The sequence below is a fragment of the Pholcus phalangioides genome, unplaced genomic scaffold (assembly GCF_987345545.1).
Source record: "Pholcus phalangioides strain wild (caught in Gottingen) unplaced genomic scaffold, Ppha-v1.0 ptg000041l_1, whole genome shotgun sequence".
Taxonomy (NCBI): Eukaryota; Metazoa; Arthropoda; class Arachnida; order Araneae; family Pholcidae; genus Pholcus; species Pholcus phalangioides.
Genome location: NW_028301627.1, coordinates 3,084,437 through 3,109,222, shown reverse-complemented (window position 1 = coordinate 3,109,222; position 24,786 = coordinate 3,084,437). Strand labels below are relative to the sequence as shown.

Sequence of the window (24,786 nt, the reverse complement as noted above, 5' to 3'; positions counted from 1 at the left end):
ACATAACAAGCATTACACAGAAACAAAACTTTACGTCAGGTTGCACTACACGTACACGCACATTCCCGCATGTACCGATTCGTTGGGGGGTTCCGGTGGGGGGGTGCATGTGTGGTGTAGCAGTAGTAGGTAGGGGCTCGGGGATCCATGATGTTCTTAAGTCAGCCACCTCGTTGGGCAATTTGCCTGTTGTGGCGTTGTATTTGTATTTGTATAATTGCGACTCCTGCGCCACTCGCAAAGATCCTCCGAAGTGCACCCGGGCCCGTATTCAACACCACAACGTTGGAGCTCCGTTCGAGGGAGTCACCCTCGATGTTTTCCTCCTCTGCTTATTCCAAGGACTTGTGAAAAATTATACGGAATACTTAGGCTGACCATATTTCCTCGAAAAAAATACGGGACATTGCGTTTCCAAATACGGGAAAATACGGGACATCGCCAATTTTCACCAAAAACAACGCCAAATTTGAACAAAGTTGCCAAATATTGTTGAAATTACGGAAAAATCACAATGGCGGGAAATGATGCAAATTGCAGTGAATTACAATGTATTCCACGAAAGACAAACGTTCAAGGCCAATGTGGGAGATAAATATTCTCATATATAGTTGTAATTATCGTAAAATAATTTATGAGTTGAAAAATAATGTCAATCTTTGACTTCAATAAAGAATAAAAATTCAAGTTGGCTTCGTGTAAAATACGGGAAAAACCGGGACACTTTTGCCAAAAAGTCGGGACGGCCAAAAAAACAGAAAATACCGGGACTGTCCCGGGAAATACGGGACGTATGGTCACCCTAGGAATACTATTATTTTTTTTCATTGTTATTATTTTATTTTTTATCCAATTTATTTTATTTTTATTCCATTTTCTACTTCAATGAATTAAAAATAATTTATTTCACCTTATTATTTTATCCACTATTTAATTTACTTTATTTTTATTCTATTTTCTATTTCAATCACTTGAAAATATTTATTTCACTTGCTTTCCTTTTTTCACTTTATTATTTTTCATTATTATTATTTTATTACCTCCTGGTTTTTTATTACACCAGGAATCACTATTTTTCGAAGATCTACACTCGCGTATATGATGATTATGCTGACCTATTTCGTCGAGAAAAATACGGGAAATTGGGCTACGAGGTATTTTGTTACGGTGCAAGTAAAACTCGGGATCGATTGACAAATCACTTTTCTTCCCAAATATTTGTTTCGACATAACTAAGGTGACCATATGTCCTGTATTTCCCGGGACAGTCCCGGTATTTTCTGTTTTTTTGTCTGTCCCGACTTTTTAACAAAAGTGTCCCGGTTTTTCCCGTATTTTGAAAGAAGCCTACTTTAATTTTTATTCTTTATTGAAGTCAAAGATTGAAATTATTTTCAACTTATAAATTATATTATGATAACTGCAACTATAAATGAGTATATAAATCTCCCACATTTGTCTTAGTGAATTTTTTTTTTCGTGGAATTCATTTTAATCCACTGCAATTAGCAGTAATGCTGCATTTCCCGCCATTGTGATTTCAACAATATTTGGCGACTTTGATCGGTTTTGGCGTCATTTTTGGCGATAATTGGCGATGACCCGTATTTGGAATCACAATGTCCCGTATTTTTCTCGAGGAAATATGGTCAGCCTAGGCATAACATCGAGTTTCTCAGTATATTTGGTAGACTGACCATAATTCCTCGAGAAAAATACGGGATATTCAGATTCCAAATACGGGACATCGCCAATTATCGCCAAAAATCACGCCAAAACCGAGCAAAGTTGCCCAATATTGTTAAAATTACGGAAAAATCACAATGGCGGGAAATGAAGCGTTACTGCAAATTGCAGTGGATTAAAATGAATTTTACGAAAAAAGCGTTCACCAAGGCAAATGTGGGAGATTAATATTCTCATTTATAGTTGTAATTATCATAATATAGTTTATTAGTTGAAAAATAATTTCAATCTTCGACTTCAATAAAGAATAAAAATTCAAGTAGGCTTCGTGTAAAATACGGGAAAAACCGGGACACTTTTGCCAAAAAGTCGGGACGGCCAAAAATACAGAAAATACCGGGACTGTCCCGGGAAATACGGGACGTATGGTCACCCTAATATTTGGGGTCAAAAAAATACCATCTCTCAAAACGATTATAAAAAAAAAAATAACGTCCTAAGATCAAGAGAAAATGCTCAAAATTTTAGATAACTGAATTAGATTTGTTCTTATAAAAATAGTTTTAAATAAAGTTTAATGAATTATGAAAAAGGAGAAAGTGAGAAGTGTTCAGAAGACGATGACGTTAAGCAAAAGAACTCCGAAAAATCGTAAGACAACAACTACGAACGTTATTTATCCCGGGTGGCGTTGATTTTGGTTTCGGTCGACTATGTTTACCCGACTCTAGGTACTCGCTGTTAAGATTGTGTTCTCGCTGATTTTAATCTTCAATGGATCATTAAATTCCCATTATTGGTCATCAAGAGATAATTAGGATCCTTTTTTGCGAGGATTCACTAATTCCTTGGACGGATTCATTCGGGGTTGCATTCACATTGGGCTCTGGCTGCCTTCACTCAAAAGGCTTGGTCTCGGATCAGGTGCGTGGTATTACCGATCTAATACTTTTCAGGGCAAAAGCCGGGTTTCCCTAGGAGTAAAGCTTTTGCGCTGTGTGCAGCGTGAAAACGCTGATTGGTCAAAAAAACCTGAATTTCAGGTTTTTAACCTGGCTTCAGGTTGCTAACCTGGCACGCGCGCTGAAGAAACCCGGCTTAAAGCCACCGATCAAGTTTTCTATGCCGCGTGCAACGTGAATCGCCTAGCGTGACACGCCGTCCACTCACCAGTAAGAAAATTAGTATGACTGTTTTCCTACTTTCGTGAGCGCAACACACCTCACAACAGCGCTTTTTTACGTCAGACGTGATTGGTCGAATGCTGCTGGAGGAGACAAATGCGTCGTGCGCCGCGCGTTTTGCCTATCTTCTCTACATTTGCGTTGTTTCCTTTCCCTTCTCTTCAAACCGGAGCATGCAGATGACAGAGTAGCTAATGTCAGGGCCCATATACTATGTAGCTGCCCTGATCTGATGCACCCAGCTAGGAAAACACAAATGACTATGTAACATGTTTCTGCCGACTCACAATAGCCCAATTCGGTTCACGCGGCGCAAAAAACTTAGGAAAACCTGGCTTAAGATTCCATAATCGGGATTGCGCCAAATTTGACGATTATTTTATGTCATCAACTGATTACGTTGGCACTGTATAGGTCTCAAAATTTTCCATTGGTGACAGTAATGTTTTTGAAGCTAACGTACAACAACCCTTATCTATTTTTTTTGCACCATTTTCATTCCTTATTTTCACTATCGTCTTAGGTCTCGTTATATCGTGTTTTGCCATTATTGAAATTTATTGAGCCAAAGCTCTGTTTGTCATCATAGGCGGAGATAGACTTGGAAGTCTGGTGGGGCACGATGATGATGATGTCAATTCATATATAGGCCTACACATATACATTAAATTAGTAGTCTCAACCGTTGACCCTGTATTTTAGAGAGCAAAGTGATAGATTTTTGGAAATAGAAGCAGAACCCATTTTTGTAGAGGCTGTAGGCTAAGGGGAATCGGGGGGGGGGGCTTCCTGTGAGGATTAGGGGGAAATGTTTTGTGGGTATCTAAAATCATAGGGAACCTGAGAAAATGCCCCCACTCATTTTGACCTTATTGTTCCTTTCGCCATTAAACCCAAAGTCCAATCCAAATGCCCCCACTTGCCCATGCAGGAATCGTTCCACCCATGTTTGTCATCATGTATCCTTTGCTTGGGGGCCATTCAAGTATTATGTCATCATCAATGGGGGAGGGGGGAAAGGGGGTTTCCGATTTGCTGACTTTTGATGACAAGGAGGGGGGGAGTTTGGATAATGCTTATGTCATCAACCACCCTTTATGAAAATATGAGTTGGATTCAGAGGGGCAGAAGCCCAAATGTGATGGGTTGGTGAATCCTGTAGCCAATACTTACTTCATTGTTTCCAGATTTCTTCTTCACAATGTTCTAGCTTGCCGAAAAAGAAGGAGTGCCAAATTTTTTTTTTTCAGCCATCTTGATTTTCAGGATGTTGCAAATGTTGGGCGAGCAAAAAAATCCAGGTCGCCAAGAAGAAAAGATTTTGGTGGAATTGGAAATCGTCAAATTTGGTGCAACCCAGCTAATGAAATCTTACCTTTTCAGTAAAACACAATCTTAGAATACATGGGTAGCGGTTCTGTCAGGGCAATGGCGTCAGCTGGTACTGACTCTGGCACATCACGAGTCACCCCTGATTCTCAAGCCCAAGCATACTTTTGTAGGGGAAGGAATAAGCCAGCCTTAGAAATTTAGCTGGCCTGAACATACGATTATGTGAGACAAGTTTTCTTTCTTAAACTCTATTACCCTAATAAGCGTGGGTAGCGACTCCCTGGGAGGAGGGACGTGTCGATTTTTGGGAATGTGGGGGTGGGTGAAGGTTGTCTTCAGAGAATTTCCCAAATAAGGAATTCCTGGTAAGAGTTTCGATTTCATCTTCCAGGATGTAAATAAAAATATGGCAAGCCAACAAAATGGCTCAACTCTTAATTGGGTCATTGTACTTAGTGCCATTTTTCTCCACGAATAAGATTCATTTGTATATTAATTTACTCCCCAAAAGTGGCATTGGGGTTTATTTTGCTCTATTTTTCTGATGTACATAAATCGGTTATTAATTAATTAATTAATTTTGACTTGAATTTCCCACAATTCCATTTAACGAGAGAACCATTGGCCTTTAATCTCTAATGTCTAGCAATAGAACTCTCCTAAAAAATCTTTCCTAAAATCACGCATTTCTTGTTCATGGGGCAACCTCATTAGCTCCTAGCTAATTGACTATACAGCTGTCATTGACTTGATCTCTTGGGTAGGCCCCATGTGCCAAGATGGGCCAGTTTATGATAGCTTGTTTGATATGCCCACAATATCACAAATCCCGAAATAGGCAGCCATTCTTGCATGCTGCTGTGTGGTCGTGAGGATTCAGGTTTGAACCCCATCAGCCATTCCCTGGTGGTTGGATGAAGTTGTTTTTCTTACAGTTTTTGAACTTACAGTTTGAACATTGAGGTGGGGGGGGGGGCGAATGCGAGCTGGTTAAGAAGTGTCTTCACAGAGAGTGGGCACACCTACAATAGAATACTCACACAATGTGAAAATTTAAGCATTTACCATCTTCACTTCAAAATATGAAAGGCAGATGGCATTTCATCATTCATAAGAATGACTCTGGCAAGATGAGTACCTAAAGGGCCGCACATACACTCAGAAAAAACGTTCTTACATGTACTGAAATTTGGCAGAGGAATGTGTTTGAGGCATGGGCAGAAGTACGGGGAGAAATGTTGTTGTCCCCCCCCCCCCCCGAATTTTTGCAGCGTCAATAACAGAAAAAGAAAATACCCGGCATCAATAACTAAGCTGACTGATCATATAGGCTATGCATATATATATATAAATTGGCATCATCATCATCCTGTTTCCCCTCAGCCTTTCATGTCTATCTCAGCGTATGGTGTGGCGTTCATATAAGGTTAAGTAGTAGTCATTGTTCTTGCATGAAATCCTTACTTTGGAAGCATCAACCCTTTATCTGAAGAGCAGTAATACCCAGACTTGTGCTATTTCAGAGTGACACAATGTTCAGTGGAAAATGGGCATTTGTGCTAAAATTTAAGCTTAATCTCAGGGTTATTGCTGAGATTATTAGGTGATAATAGAATGAAGAACATTTGATCAAGAACCTCATTCTGGATAAGTTACAAGATATGAAGATAAAATCTTCTTGGAAGATTTCGAAGAAGTGGAATCGGAACTGTATTTTGAACCAAAAAATTAATCAGTGGCGGCTCATGGTAGGATATTTTGGGACACCACCCAGATTTCCAAAAATATACGCCATTTATTTATGATAATATGATGTCAAGTATATGTTGGGGCCGTTACTAGGATTTTTTCCGCACCCACCAATTTAAAATTAAATTATTTTGTACAGTGGGGTATTCTATGTTCCCCCTACCCAAAACTTGCCCCCCCCCCTAAATTTCCTGCCTGTGGCAGTTACCCTCTCTGCTCCTCCCCCTCTAGTTCCAGCCCTGAGTACATGTACTATTACAATTAGTAAAGTATTGCACTCCATTCGATAATTTTTGTTTATCAAATTATTATTCACATTATCTGTATATGTATCAGTGCAAAAATAATAATGCTCTTTAAACGCAATATGAACATAAATAATTTGTGCAATGATCCTTATCGATATTTTAACATCAGCATCGAAAATCATTATTTAGGTCCAGCAGTTGCCATCGGCAATGTTTTTTTTTTTGCAAATTGCAAAAATTCATACTGTAATTATTCTAATTTAAAAGATTTATTATATTTTAATGATAAAGTTCTAAGGATATAATTATTTTTTAATATTCAAATACATTCTAATTTTAAAAAATGCAAAAGATACAACAGATTTATAAGATAGCTGATAGATGGCAGCATCAACATCCGGGGCATATCTTTTTGCGTGACCAAAAACGAGCTTAATAACCTTGTGTTAACTATCCCCTTTCTCCCTCCTCACATGTTCCTCAGTAATAAGGGTATCTCGTTTCGCTGCGTGACAGGCACCTAAAACAGAAAGAAGAACCTTGACCATATGACCTATACTTTACAGGACACTTTATTTTGATCAGTGTCTTCCAAAAATATTTTTCTTCTTTCACAAATTCATTTGGAAAAAAAAAAATTCAATGGTATTAAGTTGGTTGAAATTAATAAAAATTCATTGCAGAGGAATCGCTATTTGCTGATTATATGTAAATCATTTTTTGCCATTTATATTTTTTTCATTTTTTTCTTCGTAGGTGTCCTGTAGGGACGTTGTTTAGGATTCATCAGAAAACGGGGCCAAAAGCTGATCTTTCATCAAAGTGGACTGAATTCATTGCTGCTTCAGATTCATCTGCTATCTGAAGTCCGTAAGTAATTCTATTTTTTTCCCCTCTTCCAACATTTTGGTTTTAATATTAAAAACAGGAATGTCTTTGAGTGAAGTAGAAAGTCTGGTTATTCCACTGACGCACAGTCGAATGGCACAGAAAAAAAATGATGACCCAATAGTTGTAACAATTATTTTTTTTATGGGGGGGGGGGAGGTTGAGACCCAGGGCCGGAACTAGAAGAAGGCTACACCCCGGGCAGAAATTTTAGGCGAGAACAAAGAACATGTTATAGAATTATCAAATTTAAAAGATGGGGGGGGGGGCAAAAATCCTAGTTACAGCCCTGGCAACACCCTTGAAGAGACAACAGTGGATCCTGCTTATAACGTTTTTTAAAAGCCATCATAAACAAATTTTGTAAGTGGGAAATCTCAATGAGAATTACGTAGAGTTCAGACCACGAAAATAAGTCGTACTAAGCAGAAAAACGTTATAAATGGGGTCGACTGTATTTTTAAAATACGTTATATTTTTTGCAGGTTATATCGCAGAGTAGGCAGAAATGTTCAAGTGAGAAAAATATATCTCAAATATTGTAAATAGGCCATTATGCAAGTACGGTTTTATTTTCTCAACAATTATATACACTATGTGATAGGTGTACCAGAGACTCATCTATGATGTTTGATAAACATTCAGACTCTATGAGCAAATTGAAAAAGTGTATGCCACCTTCCCCCTATAGTTCGAATTGTAGCTGTGATAATTTTTTTAAAATCTAATCAAAATGAACACTGGACTTGCTCAGCTGTAGCCTTTATTATAGTCAAAACTCACTACAGCGATACTCAATATAACGATAAATCGTTCTAAAACGTAGAGCTATATAGTATATTTTTTCATATTTTGTTTGGAATTGTCTATAAGCTAATGTTAAACTCCTTATGATACAAATATATCATTTACAGAGATAAATCCCTCCATAATGATATTTTAGTTAGCAACTCTACTTCAAAAATATTTTTCATATTTCGCTCAAAATCACTTTCATTATGTTAATACAAATACAAGGCCACTACATGCAAAATGACCAATGAGGTAGCTGAGAAGATGCCGATAACAAATACGTGTGTTATATATTTCTAAAATAAAGTGCTAAGGTGACTGTAGCACATTTGACTTCGTATTGATGAGGCTTATTTATGAAGGAACATGATATATTTAATTAATTTAATATGAAGTCAGGGCTCCCACTTGTCCTACTTTTCGGTAAGATATCCTACTTTTGTCGTACTTTCTAGTTTTTGTCTTACTTTTCCTACTTTTTTTACCAAATCCTATCTACAAAATTTGTGTAATTGGTTTTTATTAAGCAGGGAATCATCAATATATTGCCAAATAGTACAAATGTTGTAGATTACAGTTGATGATTCTGAAAAAGCAGAAATTGTATCATTTTCAAGGTTATTTGGGAGAGCGTATGTGGGCCATTTGGTTTATTAATTTCCCATTTGCTTAGTTTGAGGGTTCAACAAGTATAGTAGTCATTAAAAACTTCTGGCTGGATGCAAAAAATAATTTTGTATTTACTTCTCACATTCTTGGACAGTAATCATCATTCAAAATTATGGTGCACATTTTGTGTATAGGTGAAACATTAGTTTCCATTACAAAGCAGTTGGATACATAGGCCTATTCTAGGATTGGTGATTTTGATGCTACCCAACAGCATTCCATTGTCTTGCAATGGCCCAAATGTATTTTTAAGGCATGCAGTGGCGTAAACAATACATACAATACTCGGCAAAGAGCTAGAAATTATAGTGCTTCATTTTTCAAAAACGATTACACTGGTATTGAATAGTAAAATGTAAACAAATCCCTTTAAAACAGGGATGGCAATGCAGTAAAACGAGCCGGTTCACCTTGACTTATTTACGTCGGAGCTTGTAATTTAACCCTTTTGCACTGTTCTTTTGAAAGTGGTCTCAAAGGAGCGCCATTCTTAAAAATCTTACATGCCTTCATAATTTGCTGTGTGTATTGTTGAAGAGAGTGGCCAAAACTTGTTTTTGTAACCAAGTCATTTGTGTTATTTTGCTTTGACTTGAGTCAATCTTATAGGATACTGAAATAGTGTTATGGGGAGGAATATATTAATGAAAAAAAAATTTTTTTTTAGGAATTTTTTTTGTTATGCTACGATTATGTTGTCTAAGGGGGTACCATCCCCCCATCCTTCCTTTTTATTCCTACTTTTTCTAATGTTTTAAGTGGGAGCCCTGTGAAGTTAATAATTATATGTTTGCAAGTACATATTTACATGAGACATATTACATGAGAGAGAAAGACGGCATGAATGCCTTTTCTCTCGTGTGAAAGCTGAAGCTGATGTTCTTACACACATGGCCCATCAGAGGAGCATCTGGTGATGTGATCATCTCATGCTTCCATACATAATGTACTGAGATTCTTTCACATGACCAGAGCGTGCTTGGTAGGAGAGCCAATGTGCAAAGTATAATTATAACAATAATACATGAGAATATTGAGGCTCTGCAACAGCAACCCAATTAAAAACGCAATTACAAAAACTACAAACAATTTGTATATACATGATAAAATATCATGCAATGCCTATAAGATGCATTCATGGATGTCTCATTCTAAGTATGGATAGCTTCTCGATTTACCCCAATACGTTCATCGTATTTATTTTTTAAATGTGTCAGTTGCGTTACAATTTACTACCCTGTTCCTCCCAGTGTTTTTTGTTTTGTTTTGTTTCTAGCTCGTTTAATAATGTCTGTATTTTGTACAATCTACCCTTTGAAAGAGTTACTAAAGTTACAGTGAATCCAATCAATTACAATTTTTTGTTGGGAATTAACACAAGTCCATTTCGTGGTGTGACTAACGACACAATTCCAACGACAGCACAAATTTGGTGGCTACTGATGAAAATGCTACCAGTCGATATAAAGATAACCCCTCTACAACAATATTTTTTCTTGGTTTGCAGAGTATCATTATATCAACGTTTCACTTTATATCAGGATGATTCTTTTTTAGTTAAATTTTTTTTTGCTCATATTGAATTGCAGTGTTTCGATAAATCTTTCATTTATGCCTCTCACAATTAGTGGACCAGAGTGGATTGGGGGGGGGGGGGGGGAGAAGTACAGCCAATATAGGAAAATAATGCTTTTGTTTCATAAAATACAGGATGTATTGTCATAGAAAGACCTTTACTCATGCCAAATGCCTCTTTTGGCACATGTTCCTGACAGCGATTTTGCCGATCTGTACCACTTAACTTTGTAATTTAACTGAAAAAATAATATGATTGCAGTAAAGAGTTTAAATGGAACAGAGATAATTTATTAAATTTAACTTAAAATTTAAAAATCTGTGGAAACTTTACATCATAGTTTCCATTGTGCTGGCGTTGCTTGAGTTTTTAGTGATCCAGAGTGGATTGTAACAGAGTGGACAAATTAGCCTAAATTATTATTTTTCATTATAAATTTAAATGATTGATAAAAACTTTTATTATATTTTGAAGCATTTCTCCATGCACTATCACTTGATGTTGATATAGATGAAAACAAAATCTTAATTATTTATCAAGGAAACAGTTATTTTCCGGATATTATGCTGAGGTGAGCTCGGAAAGAAAAGTCATCACGTCTCCGCCGGGACTCGAACCCAGGCCCTCTTGCATACCGGGCAAGCATGCTACCATCTACACCACTGGAGACACATGAATCTGCCTGTGGTGTAGATGGTAGCATGCTTGCCCGGTATGCAAGAGGGCCTGGGTTCGAGTCCCGGCGGAGACGTGATGACTTTTCTTTCCGAGCTCACCTCGGCATAATATCCGGAAAATAACTGTTTCCTTGATATCTCTGGCTGAGAAAAAAGCCATCTATATCTCTCTTAATTATTTATGATAATGAAGTAACAGAGTGGACATTCGGCTGAGAAAAATCTGGTACTAAAGACAACATGAGTATTAAGTCATTTTGCAAAAGTCAAATCCAAACTTGTTGATCAAGCATTTAAAGTTCAATGAGCTCAAAAATGTTATCAGATTTAATCTGGAATAAAAATATATTTCCCGAATGACCGTAACAGAGTGGACATTTTATTTTAAAATGGGAAAAATTTCGGGACACGAACAAAAAAAAAATAGTTTTTTAACAAAATTAAAATTAAAATAAAAATATATAAAAATTTTATTGTCAGAGTTTTTTATTAATCTATGACACTGTCAAGGTGGGAAAAGTCGTGGGACACTTTCCCCCTTTGACAAATAAGCCTGACGTATTTTTAACCATATAGTCATGTCTAATAAGTGTAATTTGCCAAATGTAGATATAATTGTATTTGTCTCATGAATAATTATTGGGCTTCTGTCTTTATTTTATTGTGGAAGGCTGAGCTAAACGTTGTGGTTGTCTAGTTCCTTCCCTCTTGTGTTATCGTTCCATCCAATATCCTAAAACGCCCAAAATCTGAAACACTGATCGCTTGTGTAGAGTGGTCATACACTCTCACACTGTATGTGTTTGTCGGAAAATCCTAAATATTAAATGCTTTGTTCTAACATCTCAGTCTCTCAAGATCAACAACAAATTCCTTGAATTTTTCCGATTCTTCCTGTAAAGTTTTGGGAAATTCCGAGTTAATTTGAACGAGAAAATATGTGTTCACTTAAATAATATATTCTTCCTTTTGTGCGAGAGAGTCACCTTAATTCAAAGATGTTCTCCATATTGATGAGTCAGAGTTTTCTTGCACGAACGAAATGCTTCCTGTGCATGTATAGGAGGAAGAATTTATTTATTTTTATTTTATTTATTGCTCTCTTGTTCTTGTTGTACATAAAATACCGTAATTTCGTGTCTGAAACATGAGGTTTTTCATCAGAATTTGAGATTGAAGGAACGTACTCATTCTGAGATTATTATTTTTCACATTAATTAATTAATTTGTCCGAAAATTAATTAAGAAAACAAATGTTCTTTCTGTGTTTTGTCATATTTTAATGCTATAGGAAACAGAAATGTTGGTTTTAAAATGATCATATATTGGGACGTTTCGCAAGTGTCATGTATGTGTAAATTAATTGCCTTGATGTGAAAATTTGTGTTAATTGAATTTTTTTTAATTCTCTTTGTCTTATGGCCCGGAAAATTACCATGCCACTAATCATGAATGAAAATATGTCGTGTAGCATATCGTTGGAAAGCTAAATTCCCCCCCCCCCCACACACACACACACAATGATGTAAATGTTTTTCTTATGAGTATTTATGCTTTTAATCCGGAAATCTTATATTGAAAATTATTGTTGTCATTTAAAAACTTTGCTGAAAGCCCTTTCATTTTATCGGGACGACCCTGTAATGTTTTATTTTTGATTAGCCCCTCGTGATATGATTGGATAAAAGTTTAGGTGATGTAGTTTGCACGAGGAATCAGAGGGTGCGCTTTCACAAGCCCCACCCATCGCTTCATTTAATATTATCATCAGGAACACTTTGGAGGTGTGCAGTTCATCGGTATCAGTTGCACCAGTAAGTGAGGTCCCTCATGAAGAAAGTTCCCCCTCCCCCCACGTAACGTAAGAGAATTCACGGAAAAAAAATAGCATCCCCGACAGATATGTAACTTAAGTTTCTAAAGAAGCCGAACCCGAGCCGGTCTACAGAGGTAACATGGAGTAGTCAGAAGGAAGGAAGGTTTTCCGGCTATCACCGACACGCCAGATGGAATCCAGGTCAGAGGTCTTAGTCCATACTGCCCCAAGTGGTAGTTCCCTGAAAGAACTAGTCCTGCGGTCAAGCGGAGAGCTCTGAACCAGCGTTCAGTGAGGAGATGAAATATTCATGGGAGATCCGGTTTTCAAAGATGGTGTGACCTGCGTGGGAAACTGTATGTTGTGAGTGAATTTTCCTTTATCTTTTTGTTTCGTAGTGGTCGGCAAGCAAAGGGTTAAATTAAGATATATATATATAGTCTTTAGGCATCCAAATAACCTTTGATTTCGATAACAAAGAAAAAAAAAGGGAATTAAGGATTTCAGTATAGTTGTTTTTGTTTTGGTTTTGTTGTTTATCTTTTAAATGCCTCAGATCTTATGAATATGTCTTGTTAGGAGAAGGACTGAAATTTTTGTTTATGTTTTGATTTTTGCTCATAGTTGAAACACTTTTGAAGTTAAAAAAATTGGTTTTTTTTGTGTCTGATCATGTGAAACAATTGAAGTCAAAAATATGAATACTAAGAATTAAATAACGTTAAGAAACTTAAATCTCTGCGTGTTGACATGTTATTTTCTTTGAGTATGACTTAATCATTAAGGTTAAAATGTGCTCTAGTGCATATTTGATCAGGAGAATTACTCACCGTCACACAAAGGGTTGTTGCTGGCACGGCAACAACGTAAAATTGTATCCCCACTATTATGATCACTAGGCCAAAAGTTTATTTTTTGAATCTAGCACCACAACATAATTGGTGCCTTTTCAACTTTCCTATTCAAGCCAAAAATCTAAAATTTCATTTTCAAAAGAGAGTGGTGACAAGAGAATACCATGACAACATAATTTGGTACTATGGCATATGGCACCAACAGCACCGTTGTATGAAATGTGATTCCAAGTTATTTGAGAAAAAATTCCAGAGAGAGATTTGCACCGAGTCTCTTTTTTTAACACTTTTTTTTTAAAAGCTGAGAACAGCCAGACTTTTGACGTTTTGCTATACAAACAATGATTTAAAAAAAAAATTAGATACCATCTGAAAAAAATTAAGAAATGCCATACGACAGAGAATTAGGTGAAGAACTATAAAAGAACTAAAATTACTTCCAGAATGCTCTCAAATTTGATAAAAAGAAATTATAAAGCCGTGGAAACAGTTTGTACACTTTTTTTTGGGAATGACCCACATGCACCTCGTACATATTCCTCTGCAGAATTTCTATCCAATCGGCAGTGCCGTCTTAATGCATGGGCCCACCCGGGCATGGCCTGGGAGCCTCAAGAGAAGAGGGGCCTCAGAAAAATAATAAGTGGTTGAATTTTTCGAGAATTTGACAGGTAGGGCCTCAGAAAAATCACTTGCCCCAGGGTCCATTATGCTCTTAAGATGGCCCTGCGAATCAGTGCGTACTAAAATGTGTTCTCTGAGTGTATGTGGAGCCACAAAATATTTCTGTTGTCAGAATTGTGCTTGTTTCGTGTTCTTGCTGGTGCTGCCACCTGATTTTCATATTGTAGAGAAAATATGCTAAATGCTTGAATTTTCATGTTGTGTCAGTATTGTGTTGTTGGTCTGCCTGCTCTATGTGGGGAGAATTTTCTGAATAGGAGACCGACTAGCATTCAAACTTCGAAGTTAGAAAACAGCAAAATCACTGCCCAGCAAAGATCCAGGAAGATGTGTAAAAAGGGGCATTTTATTATGAATGAAGGTTGTTAATGAAATACATTGAAATGAAGTAAAAGAAAAACTCATCTTGATGATATGCAACCTCAATATAACGATACTCTAAGAGTGAAGAAAAAATACTCAGGGCTCCCACTTGTCCTACTTTTCCTACTTTTTGGTAAAATGTCCTACTTTTGTCCTACTTTCTCTGTTTTTTCCTACTTTTCCTTACCAAATCCTATCGACAAAATTTGTGTAATTGATTTTAATTGAGCAGAAAATCATTGATATATTGCCAAATATTACAAATGTTGAAGAATGCAATTAATGATTCTGCCAAAGTAGAAATTTTTATCATTTTTAAGGTTATTTGGGAGGGGGTGTATGTAGACCAGTTGGTTGATTAATTTTTCATTTGCTTAGTTTGAGGGTTCAACAAGTATAGTAGTCATTAAAAACTTCTGTCTGGATGGAAAAATAATTTTGTATTTATTACTTCGTGGTCTTGGACAGTAACTAACATTCAAAATTACGGTGCAAATAGGTGAAACAACAGTTTGCATTTCAAAGCAGTTGGATACATAGGCCTATTCTAGGTTTGGTGATTCTGGTGCTACCCAATAGCATTCAGTTGTCTTCTGTATTTTTAAGGCATGAAGATTCATAAACAATATTTACAATACTCAGCAAAGAGCTAGAAATGGAAGTGCTTCATTTGTCATGAACAGTAAAATGTGAACAAATCCCTTTAAAAAATGATGGACAACACAGTAAAACAGGTTCACCTTGCCTTATTTACATTGGATCTTGCAATCTACACATTTTGCACTGTGCTTTTGAAAGTGGTCTCAAAGGAGCGTCATTCTTAAAAAACTTATGTCTTCGAAATTTGCTGTGGCTTGTCGAAGAGAGTTGACAAGCTCTTCACTTTGGAAGACTCTAAAAAAGAATGTAATATATATGAGGAGAGACAGCAAAGAATTATCTGTGGTTGCTAGTACACTGTTTTGACCAAAAATTGGTTTTGTAACCTAGTCATTTATCATTTTGCTTTGGCTTGAGTCAATCTTATAGGAAACTGAAATAGTGCTATGAAAAAAAAAAATTTATTGATTTTTTTCCATTATGCTATGATTATGTTGTCTAAGGGGGTTACCCTCCCCCATCCTACTTTTTATTCCTGCGTTTTCTCACTTTTTCTCATTTTTTGAGTGGGAGCCCTGAAATACTGTTGTAGAGGGGGTTATCGTTATATCCAGAGGCACTACCATTTTCATCAGTAGCCGCAAAATTTATGCTGTTGGTGCCATTTGTTCTGAATTGCATTTTTATTACCACTACAAAATGTATTTATTAGTGCTTCTTCACAACAAAAAAATTTAATTGATTAACTTAACAGTAATTTTATTAATGCTTTCAAAGAGTAGATAGTGCAAAACACAGACAGTACGCCCTGGAAGAAAAATAAATACTGGAAGGAACAAAATGAAGGTGATCTTGAGTGAAATGTAAAAAAATTTCATTGTAACAGTTGCTAAATCTCCTCAAAAATATCATTGTGGAGGGATTTATCACTGTAAAGGATATATTTGCATCGTACGGAGTCTAACACTAGCCTATAGACAATTTCAAACCAAGATATGAAATATTATTGTAGAGGGAGATTCGTCGTTATATTGAGTATCGCTGTTTTCACTGTAGTATAGGATACAGCTGAGTGAGTCCAGTGTCCACTTTGACCAGATTTTAAAAATATTACCACAGTCAAAATTCAAACTATCATGGGGGGGGGGGGGGAAGGAAGGGAAAGGCATGTGTTTTTTGAATTTCTTCGTGGCATGGGTGTTTTTGAAACATCATAGAGAAGTCTCTGGGACGCCTATCACACTGTGTATATCATTGTTGAGAAAATGAATGTGTATTTGCATACCCTATTTAGAACAATTCAAATAGCTTTCTCTCAGTTAAATATTTCTGTCCACTCTGTTACGGGAAGCATATTTTAGATATGCAAGTTTTTCATTGTCTATTTGTATAAAGTTGTTGACCATTGTAATCTGCACAATTGACAGATTTCCGGGTGCCAACATAAGGGGTTGCGGTTCATCCTTTACTTAAAGATTAGAAGGATTTATTTGCAAGTAAAAGGTGACCATCAATATATTGATTAAATGTTTTGCTTCTACCTTTTACTTGAAGCTTCAGCTTTTACTTTGATCCATTTGCTTGTAAGCATTTTGTTCTGTTTATTAATAGGGCCTGTTATCTTTACTTTGATTTCCATTTTTCATGTATGGTTTTTGAAGCGAGTGTTTTGGACAGTATGGTAAATATCATGGGTTTTGCCGTATTGATCTAAACCTTGCCAACCTTGATTCTAGATTCTAATAGGTTTACACTTTGTGATGATGATATGTTTTCTTTGTAGGGATAATCAGGGATTCCCATCATAATCTGCACAATGAAGCAGCAGACGTACATAATGAAGATGATGTGGATGAAAATAATTCCAGTTTTATATTAATTTAGACATTTATAGCTTCTGATCAATTTAAAACTGAAGAAAACTCACGAGTCACTGTGCTGCAGCAGAACATTGATGAAAAGGAATGATTTAGAATGATGTCCATGAAAATATTAGACTGAAATTTCCACATTGTAGAAAACAGACATCAGTGTAATATGATAGTCTGGTGATACATTTTCAGAAATCAGCAATTTGAATCTACAATAAAAGAAGCTACATCTGTGGAAAAACGTTTCATCAGATAAACACTTTAAACGAGCACACAAAAATTAACACTGATAAAGTGCCACGTGACTGTGGATTTTGTGAAAATAATTGTTTCACAAAAAATGTAAATATACACAAAATACATGAAGGAAGCCATATAATTGTGATGAAGCATTTTTTGACACCAGTGATTTGAACTGGCGTGAAAGAGTCGAAAGGCGTTAGAAGCTGCATGTGTGTAAATTCTATGGTAAAATATTGTTTTGAGTAGGCAATTTAAATAACAAAACGGGGATCTGTATAATGAAGGAAGGCCATACAAGTGCAATATTTCAGTGATAAAAAATTTTCTGACATTTACAGTTTTACCAACACAAAACAGTTCACACTGGGGAAAAGTCACATGAGTGTGAAATCTGTGGTAAAACACCTACTCTTGTAGATAATTTAAAATTTCACATTTTGTGGTATTTATAGTAAAATGCTTTCTAGCCACAGCATTTGAATATGAGCAAAATAGTCCAAATGGAAAAGAAGGCACACGAGTGTGATATTTGTCATAAAACATTTTCTCAAAGTAGCAGTTTAAACATTCATAAAAGAATTCACATGGAAGAAAAACCACATGAGTGTGATATATGTAGTAAAAAATTTTCTCGAGTAGATACTTTAAATAAACACAAAAGAGTCCACACGGGAGAAAAGCCACACGAGTGTGAAATCTGTGGTAGATCATTTTCTCAACTTGTTCATTTAAAATCACATCATAGGCTTCATACTGGAGAGAAGATACATAAGTGTGATATATGTCATAAAACATTTTCTCGAAGTATGACTTTAAAAATTCACAAGAGTGTTCACATAGGAGAAGAGCCATACGAGTGTGAGATCTGCTATAAAACATTTCCGATTCGAAGGAATTTCAACAAACATAAAAGAGTCCATACTGGGGAAAAGCCATTCAAATGTCATATCTGTCATAAAACATTTTCTCAAAGTAGCAATTTCAACAAACACAAAAGAGTCCACACAGGGGAAAAGCCACATGAGTGTGGTATTTGTGGTAAAAAATTTTCTCAGCTTGTCCATTTAAAATCACACCACAGGGTTCACACGGGAGAGAAACCACACGAGTGTGAAATCTGTTGTAAAACATTTTCTCGACTTGATCATTTAAAATTACACTATCGGCTCCATACTGGAGAAAAGCCACATGAATGTGATATCTGTAGTAAAAAATTCGCTCAAGTAAGTGAATTGAATTCGCACAAAAGAGTCCACACTGGCGAGAAGCCACATGAGTGAAATATCTGTGGTAAAAGAGTTTTCTCAAGCTCACAGTTTAAACCTACACGATGGAGTCCATATAAGTGATATCTGTAGTAAAGTAGTTTTTGACTAGCAATTCTGACACAAAAGAGTCCACACTGGGAAGAAGCCATGTGAATGCAATTTTCGTTATCAGAAGTTTCCAACCAGTTCTCTTCTGCAGAAGTTGATTCATCCTGAAGGGAGTTGAAATGAGATTCGTAGTGTGTGCCAAGCAAATAACTTAGTATGAGAATATGACCTAACCAAGATTTGACAAATCCCAGGTCAAGATGGTGACTAAAGAATTAGTATTGTGGTGCTCAATTTTTTATTTTTTTTATTTTAAGTCCAAGAGCTATATAAAATTTTTAGAACTTATATCTGCATATGTATGAACATGAAAAGGAGTCACTATGTCGTTTAAAAGTTTAAAAAAAAAAAACATAGTTTTTCACCTATTTTTCTCAGAAAAAAAATGTTTGGCTCTTAAAAAATTGTTCTGGTGCTTACTTTTCTTGTGATTTGCCGAGACTTAGTCCTAGCATGATATTTCAGTGGAAGAACCTGCACCTCTTTTAACTGTTATGGGGGGAAGGGAATAAGTACACATATAAAGAAAATCCAATAAAAACTCTCCCAAAGCCTATTTTAAAAATAAAGTGAATGTTTTTTTTTAATTCTGCGAGAAGTTTGCATGGGATTTTACCAATTGACAGGGTCGAGAGAGAGAGAGTAGTTTTCTGGAAAACTTTTACCGATTGACATGAAAACTAAATTATTAGTGAAACTCTCTCAATGCATGCTGCAAGCTATGCTGATAGAATTTCTTTTGTTTTCCAGTATCCCATATGGACACACAACAGGTTTCTTATTTGAATGTATAAATATAACACTGGAGAGGTATTTCGCATGATGAATTTTTTTTATTGGATCAACATATTCTTTGTTTGTGATTGTGTCAAGCGGCCCGAGAAAATTAAAAGATCAATTCTCAAAAATGTGTAAAAATAATAAGAAGAATATCCGTTGCGTGTAAATTTTTCAAAATTTGTCTTCACAAATTACAGCAAAAAGCTGTAGTGCAGACCATAACTAAAAGTTTTGTGAGGAGTTCGGGGGAGGGGATTTGCAAACAGTATTTTTGTTCTTTTTCAAAACTTTTCGTCCATGGCGTTTACCCTCCCCCTTCTATTTCCAGCCCTGGCTATAGTTTTAGTACGTCTTTTTGAGCTTATGATTAATATTAAATAAAAGCTTAATAAGCATATTTTAGAATTGAAATATCCATCGATGACTTTGGAATTATGATATACCAAGTGGAAGAAAACTTATTTTGACTCAAAATAATTGGAAAACTACAACTAGGCGCATTTCGGAACTGTGTAAAGTTCCTTCTTCAGTAGTTGAGATAAAAATTGAAAGACTGTAAAACCAATTACTCCATGTAGCGGGGCTTACTTGCTGTTCATGACAAAGAGTTGAAGTGAAATGACTGGCAACATGATAAAAATGGAGGAAAGAAAAATGGCGCAGCCAATCACAGACAAGAACGTGATAGTGATTCTGAAGGAGAAAAGAATATTGTAGAAACTATTGCCAGATTTTTGGGAAGGGGGGGTGTGCTACTTAAGTCGTTAATCAGTTGGTTTGAGTTTTTTAGGTGTGGAATGATTCAGAATTATGATAAACAATTTTATTGTTGTGTCACAATTGGATATTTCCCACGTTTGAAACTGTTTTGGATCATGTTAATTGCGTCCTTTCCTATGATTTCTTGCATAATGCATGATAACTTTTGTAATCAGATCATATTAATACATTTAGCGCATCAGTTTGGAAGAAAATAAAATATATATTTACGTATTATAATTTTTTATGAAAGCCTGATTTCTTTTGATTCCTAAGCAGGCCTTTTGTTTTGTATGACGCTTAAAACCGAAGTTACGTTCACTTAGTGTTGTGGTTTTAAATCAAGAAATCTACCATATGGATGCAGTTAAACTCTTTTAATTGATGCCACAACAGGCCTTTCATTTTTATACCAATAAAAACTGAACATGTTTTATGAAGGATGACATTTTTTACCTTTTTTTTTAGTTTGGAACATGATTTCTAAAAATCTTGATTTTATCATTACAAACTTTTAATGTAATATTTTGCCATACGCCTTAAGGTTATGAACGAAAATCTAAGGTCTAACATTCATATTTGTTTCATTACAGTGTTTTATACACGATGTGTAAAATGAAATTTCAAAAAATTCACACATATACTTACATCAACAGATTTTGGGTGTAACTCATGGACATACCAAACAATCTTAAATTTTAGTTCACAACCTGCATCTTCACTAGCTAAATGTAATGTGAAAATAAAAAATATTCCGTCATGGAATTTTTATGCATTCGTTTTTCGAATATTACGCTAATTTTTATTAAAAGTAGATCTAAAAATGACATGGGTAGTCCAAGATTTGTTGTTTTTTTCATTGTTTTGAGACACTTTCTGTTGAAAAATATTCATTAATGTTCACTCCAGTACCGTTTTTATAGGAAAATGCTGAGAAAAAGTTAGTTGGATACCTTAAGAATTTTAATAGAGACTGTGTGTGCATGGTTTTTTTTTATAGTTTTCCAAATAATCGTTCTTTATTCTTTGTATTTGAGTATGAAGTTGCGCTCAAGAATTTGAAGTCTTTTGACAACAATAAATTTGTCTACAAATTTCGTATTTGAATTTTTAATGAAATCTATTCTATGAAACACAAACACTGAAGCTCATCCGGGACACTTTTGCTAAAAAGTCGGGACGGCCAAAAAAACTGAAAATACTGGGACTGTCCACGACCACCTAAATTACACATTATCTAGGTGGCGGTGGACTGTCCCGGGAAATACGGGACGTATGGTCACCATACACATATGCAATTATTCTCTTCTCTCTCTTTCACAGCATAAGACACATTTTCATTAGATTTATTTTCATCATGACGCTACAACTGTCGTTTTCTCAAAATTCAAGGGTACCAGAAACGAATACCTTTTCCTCTAATTAAGACTTTGTAATATTACATACATAGCTCAGCAGTAATCAACACATTAAGGAAGATGACCAGGTCGTGACCCAAAATTTCAATAAAAGATATTTTTATTTCACAGGCGATACATTAGAATTTACATAAATGAACTTGGACCTATTCAAAAAACTTTTCATTAAATTGGCATTTTCACAATTATGCAGACGAAGCTCAAGGGAGACCAGAGGTAGGGGCGGTCTTAGGGCAGTTGCACCGGGCGCCAAATGAGAAGGTGCGCCGAAATGCGTTAAATATATGTACATTATTAGAAAAATATCTTTAAGATACGTATTTATAAAAAAACTAAAATATACATGAAAAATGACCGAGATAAGAAATTTTTTTTCAAAAAAAACAAAAAGGTTTGAATGTATAATATTACGGTTATTTTTCGAAAGGAAAATAATCTATGGGATGGGCAATGCACCTATATATGTACAGTACATAGCGATTTTGGTCATACACATTCTTTCGCTCGAGCTCTTTTTGTTTACCCTTGCAGGAGATTTTGGAGAAGTAATTTCTTTTTCTGTTGTTGTGCAGTAAAAAATAAAAACAATGGAGGAGAGAGAATCGCCCTTGGTCACCCAATTTTTCTACTAACGAGAGCAAAAGTGTTTTCCTGTGGTGTGGGGAGTATTACATGAGATGACCATACGTCCCGTATTTCCCGGGACAGTCCCAGTATTTTCTATTTTTCTGGCCGTCCCGACTTTTTGGCAAAAGTGTCCCGGTTTTTACGCGAAGCCTACTTGAATTTTTATTCTTTATTGAAGTCAAAGATTGAAATTATTTTTCACCTTATAAATTATGTTATAATTACAACTATAAATAATTAATCTCCCACATTTGTCTTGGCGAACGTTTTATCTCGTGGAAATCATTTTAATCCACTGTAGTTATGCTTTATTTCCCGCCAATATGTTTTTCCCCTTAATTTCAGCAATATTTGGCAACTTTGTTCATTTTTGGCGATAATTGGCGATGTCCTGTATTTTCCCGTATTTGGAATCCCAATGTCCCGTATTTCTCTAGAGGAAATATGGTTAGCCTAGTATTACAGGAATCGGAGGTGTCTTCTGATGTGGGAAAGATTTTGAGCCTGAAGCCTTTCATGCCTCTTTTTTCCCGACTCTTGTATTACTCAGAATCGAATCGCCAATACAGCACAGTATTTCGAAAAAAAATTTAAAAAAACGAATGAATTAAACCTATGTTTAGCTGACCATTTTAAATAAGGATCCTGCACTTGGGCCTCGTTCCTACCCGTCACACGAGGAGAAACAAAAATGTGCTCAGACGAGAAAACTCATGCACTTTAGCGCCCCCGATCACTGGCCAATCTCCCGACTCGCTACAGACTTTCCTATGAGTTCAACCAGGGACAACTTGGTGGCACTGTGCGTGCTCTAGAAGGGCGTCAAATCCGAAGTGAAAGGACAAAAAAAAATATTTGGAAAAATTATTTGTGCTCGCTGTAGAAGGGGCGCCACGTCTGAGATAGACAGGGTGAAAAAAAATTAGGGGAAATGATTTCTGCGCCCTCTAGTAGGAGCGCCAAATCCGGCGTAAAAGGGTGAAAGAAATTACAAAAAATAATTTCCGTTCGCTTTAGGAGGGTCGTTATATTCAAAGTGGAAACGAAAAAAAAATTAGGAAAACTTATTTGTATCCTATCTAGGAGGGGCGTTAAGTTCGAGGTAAAAGGGCGAAAAAATGGGAGAATGATTTCTGTCTGCTCTAGGAGGAGCGCCAAATTCAAGGTAAAAAGCCAAAAGAAATTCGACATATATTATGACATAAAATATCGCTGTTCCTTTGAACGCATCAAAACGATGAGATTGAAACAAAAGTTTTTTTTTTTAATTGTGGAGGTCAGAGGACTCAAATATAGGTCTCACTCGGGTAGAGATTTTGTCTCGAGTGTAATGTGTGTGTGTGTGGAAAATTTTTAACAAACCGTACATATACACAACTGAACATCTTTTCGGAGTTTCATGGATCTTGTTCCAGATACCCGGTGAGTAACGGTAAAGGCTTCTATGAGGCTCCTAGACAGTATCCCTGTCTAGCAGACCTTGGCAAGGTGTCGCCACAACGGGACTCTAAAAAACATCTACATCTTTTTCCTTTCAAGAAACTAATGAGAAACGCATGTTGGAAATTCAATTTGATTTTTTTTTCCAACCGACTTCCAAAAAGAGCTGAAAATCTCAGTATAAATTCGATCAAAATGAAAATCTCGTTATCATAGCGAAATTTTCGATTTTAATTTTTGTTGTATTTTTGTTTTCTATAAGTTTTGTAAGAATTTTAATCATCATTAAGTCATTTTGTAGGCAAGTCTCATTTCCTCGACGTTAATGTTGAATAAGAATTAAACAAAACCTATCGAATTTCGGTGCTCATAATCCGCAGATGCAAACTTCGCTAGTTTGGGGGGAAAAAGCCACCATGTTTAGTCCGCAGCGGTATACATATAACCCACATGAGAAAATTTCATTTATCACTATAAAATCGCTCTCAAGAAGGAGCTGGGGATGTTGTTTAACACGGTTTTGTAAAGAAAATGTCAATTTTTGTATTGGCATCTACCCAATCTACAAATGTTAAAAAAATATGTTTTTGTTAATAAATTTTTAACGTAATTATAACTGATGAAACCTCTCTCGGAAAAAAATAAAGCCGCAGATAAGACGCAGTGAGTTATGCGCACTAAAGACTCTTCAAAGTTAACTCTTCTCATGCAACTTTGATCCTCAGTAAGAAATTCATTTCCGACGTTTTGTCTTTATTTCAATGAAATTTTTTTAAACGTATAATCTACGGACTATACGCAGCAGAATAAGGTAGGTTAATTGAGATCCATGGAAATATAGAAATAACGTAATGTACCTCACATATCCAAAACAAGGAGGGGTGGGGGGGGGAGGCAGCGGCAAATCCATTTCGTATAAGGCCGGTATTACACTATAAGAAGTTTCATAAAAAAATTTTGTTATTATTATTATTCATTATTCATACATCATATACATTTCAGAAACAAATTAAATCTCCAAGGGATCATACTATCCATACTGGTGATTATAAGTAAAAATGTACGATTCATTTCGTGTATTATCATCACAAGTATATGAATACAATTCACCATGTAGGAATGCAACGGTTTCTAATACACTGAAGAGCCAAAAA

The 24,786-nt window shown here is 35.8% G+C and overlaps 1 protein-coding gene across 2 annotated transcripts; it reads left to right on the top strand.

Annotated features, from left to right (window-relative positions):
• Positions 1 to 2,391: 2,391 nt before the first annotated feature.
• LOC149065064 (uncharacterized) lies at positions 2,392 to 21,214 on the top strand. 2 transcript variants are annotated; one of them, XM_089254331.1, is made up of 4 exons: positions 2,392 to 2,610; positions 6,956 to 7,069; positions 16,730 to 16,799; positions 16,902 to 21,214. In XM_089254331.1, exon 4 carries the CDS (start codon positions 17,715 to 17,717, stop codon positions 18,510 to 18,512), a length of 798 nt encoding a protein of 265 aa, XP_089110457.1. In that variant the 5' UTR covers positions 2,392 to 2,610; positions 6,956 to 7,069; positions 16,730 to 16,799; positions 16,902 to 17,714; the 3' UTR covers positions 18,513 to 21,214. The 2 variants fall into 2 exon arrangements, with proteins under 2 accessions (XP_089110457.1, XP_089110456.1); XM_089254330.1 differs by lacking the exon at positions 16,730 to 16,799.
• The last annotated feature ends 3,572 nt before the right edge of the window (positions 21,215 to 24,786 follow it).

Coding starts and splice junctions, on each gene's coding strand:
- LOC149065064 (XM_089254330.1), top strand. CDS start 17,715: ATGAGCAAAATAGTCCAAATGGAAAAGAAGGCACACGAGTGTGATATT.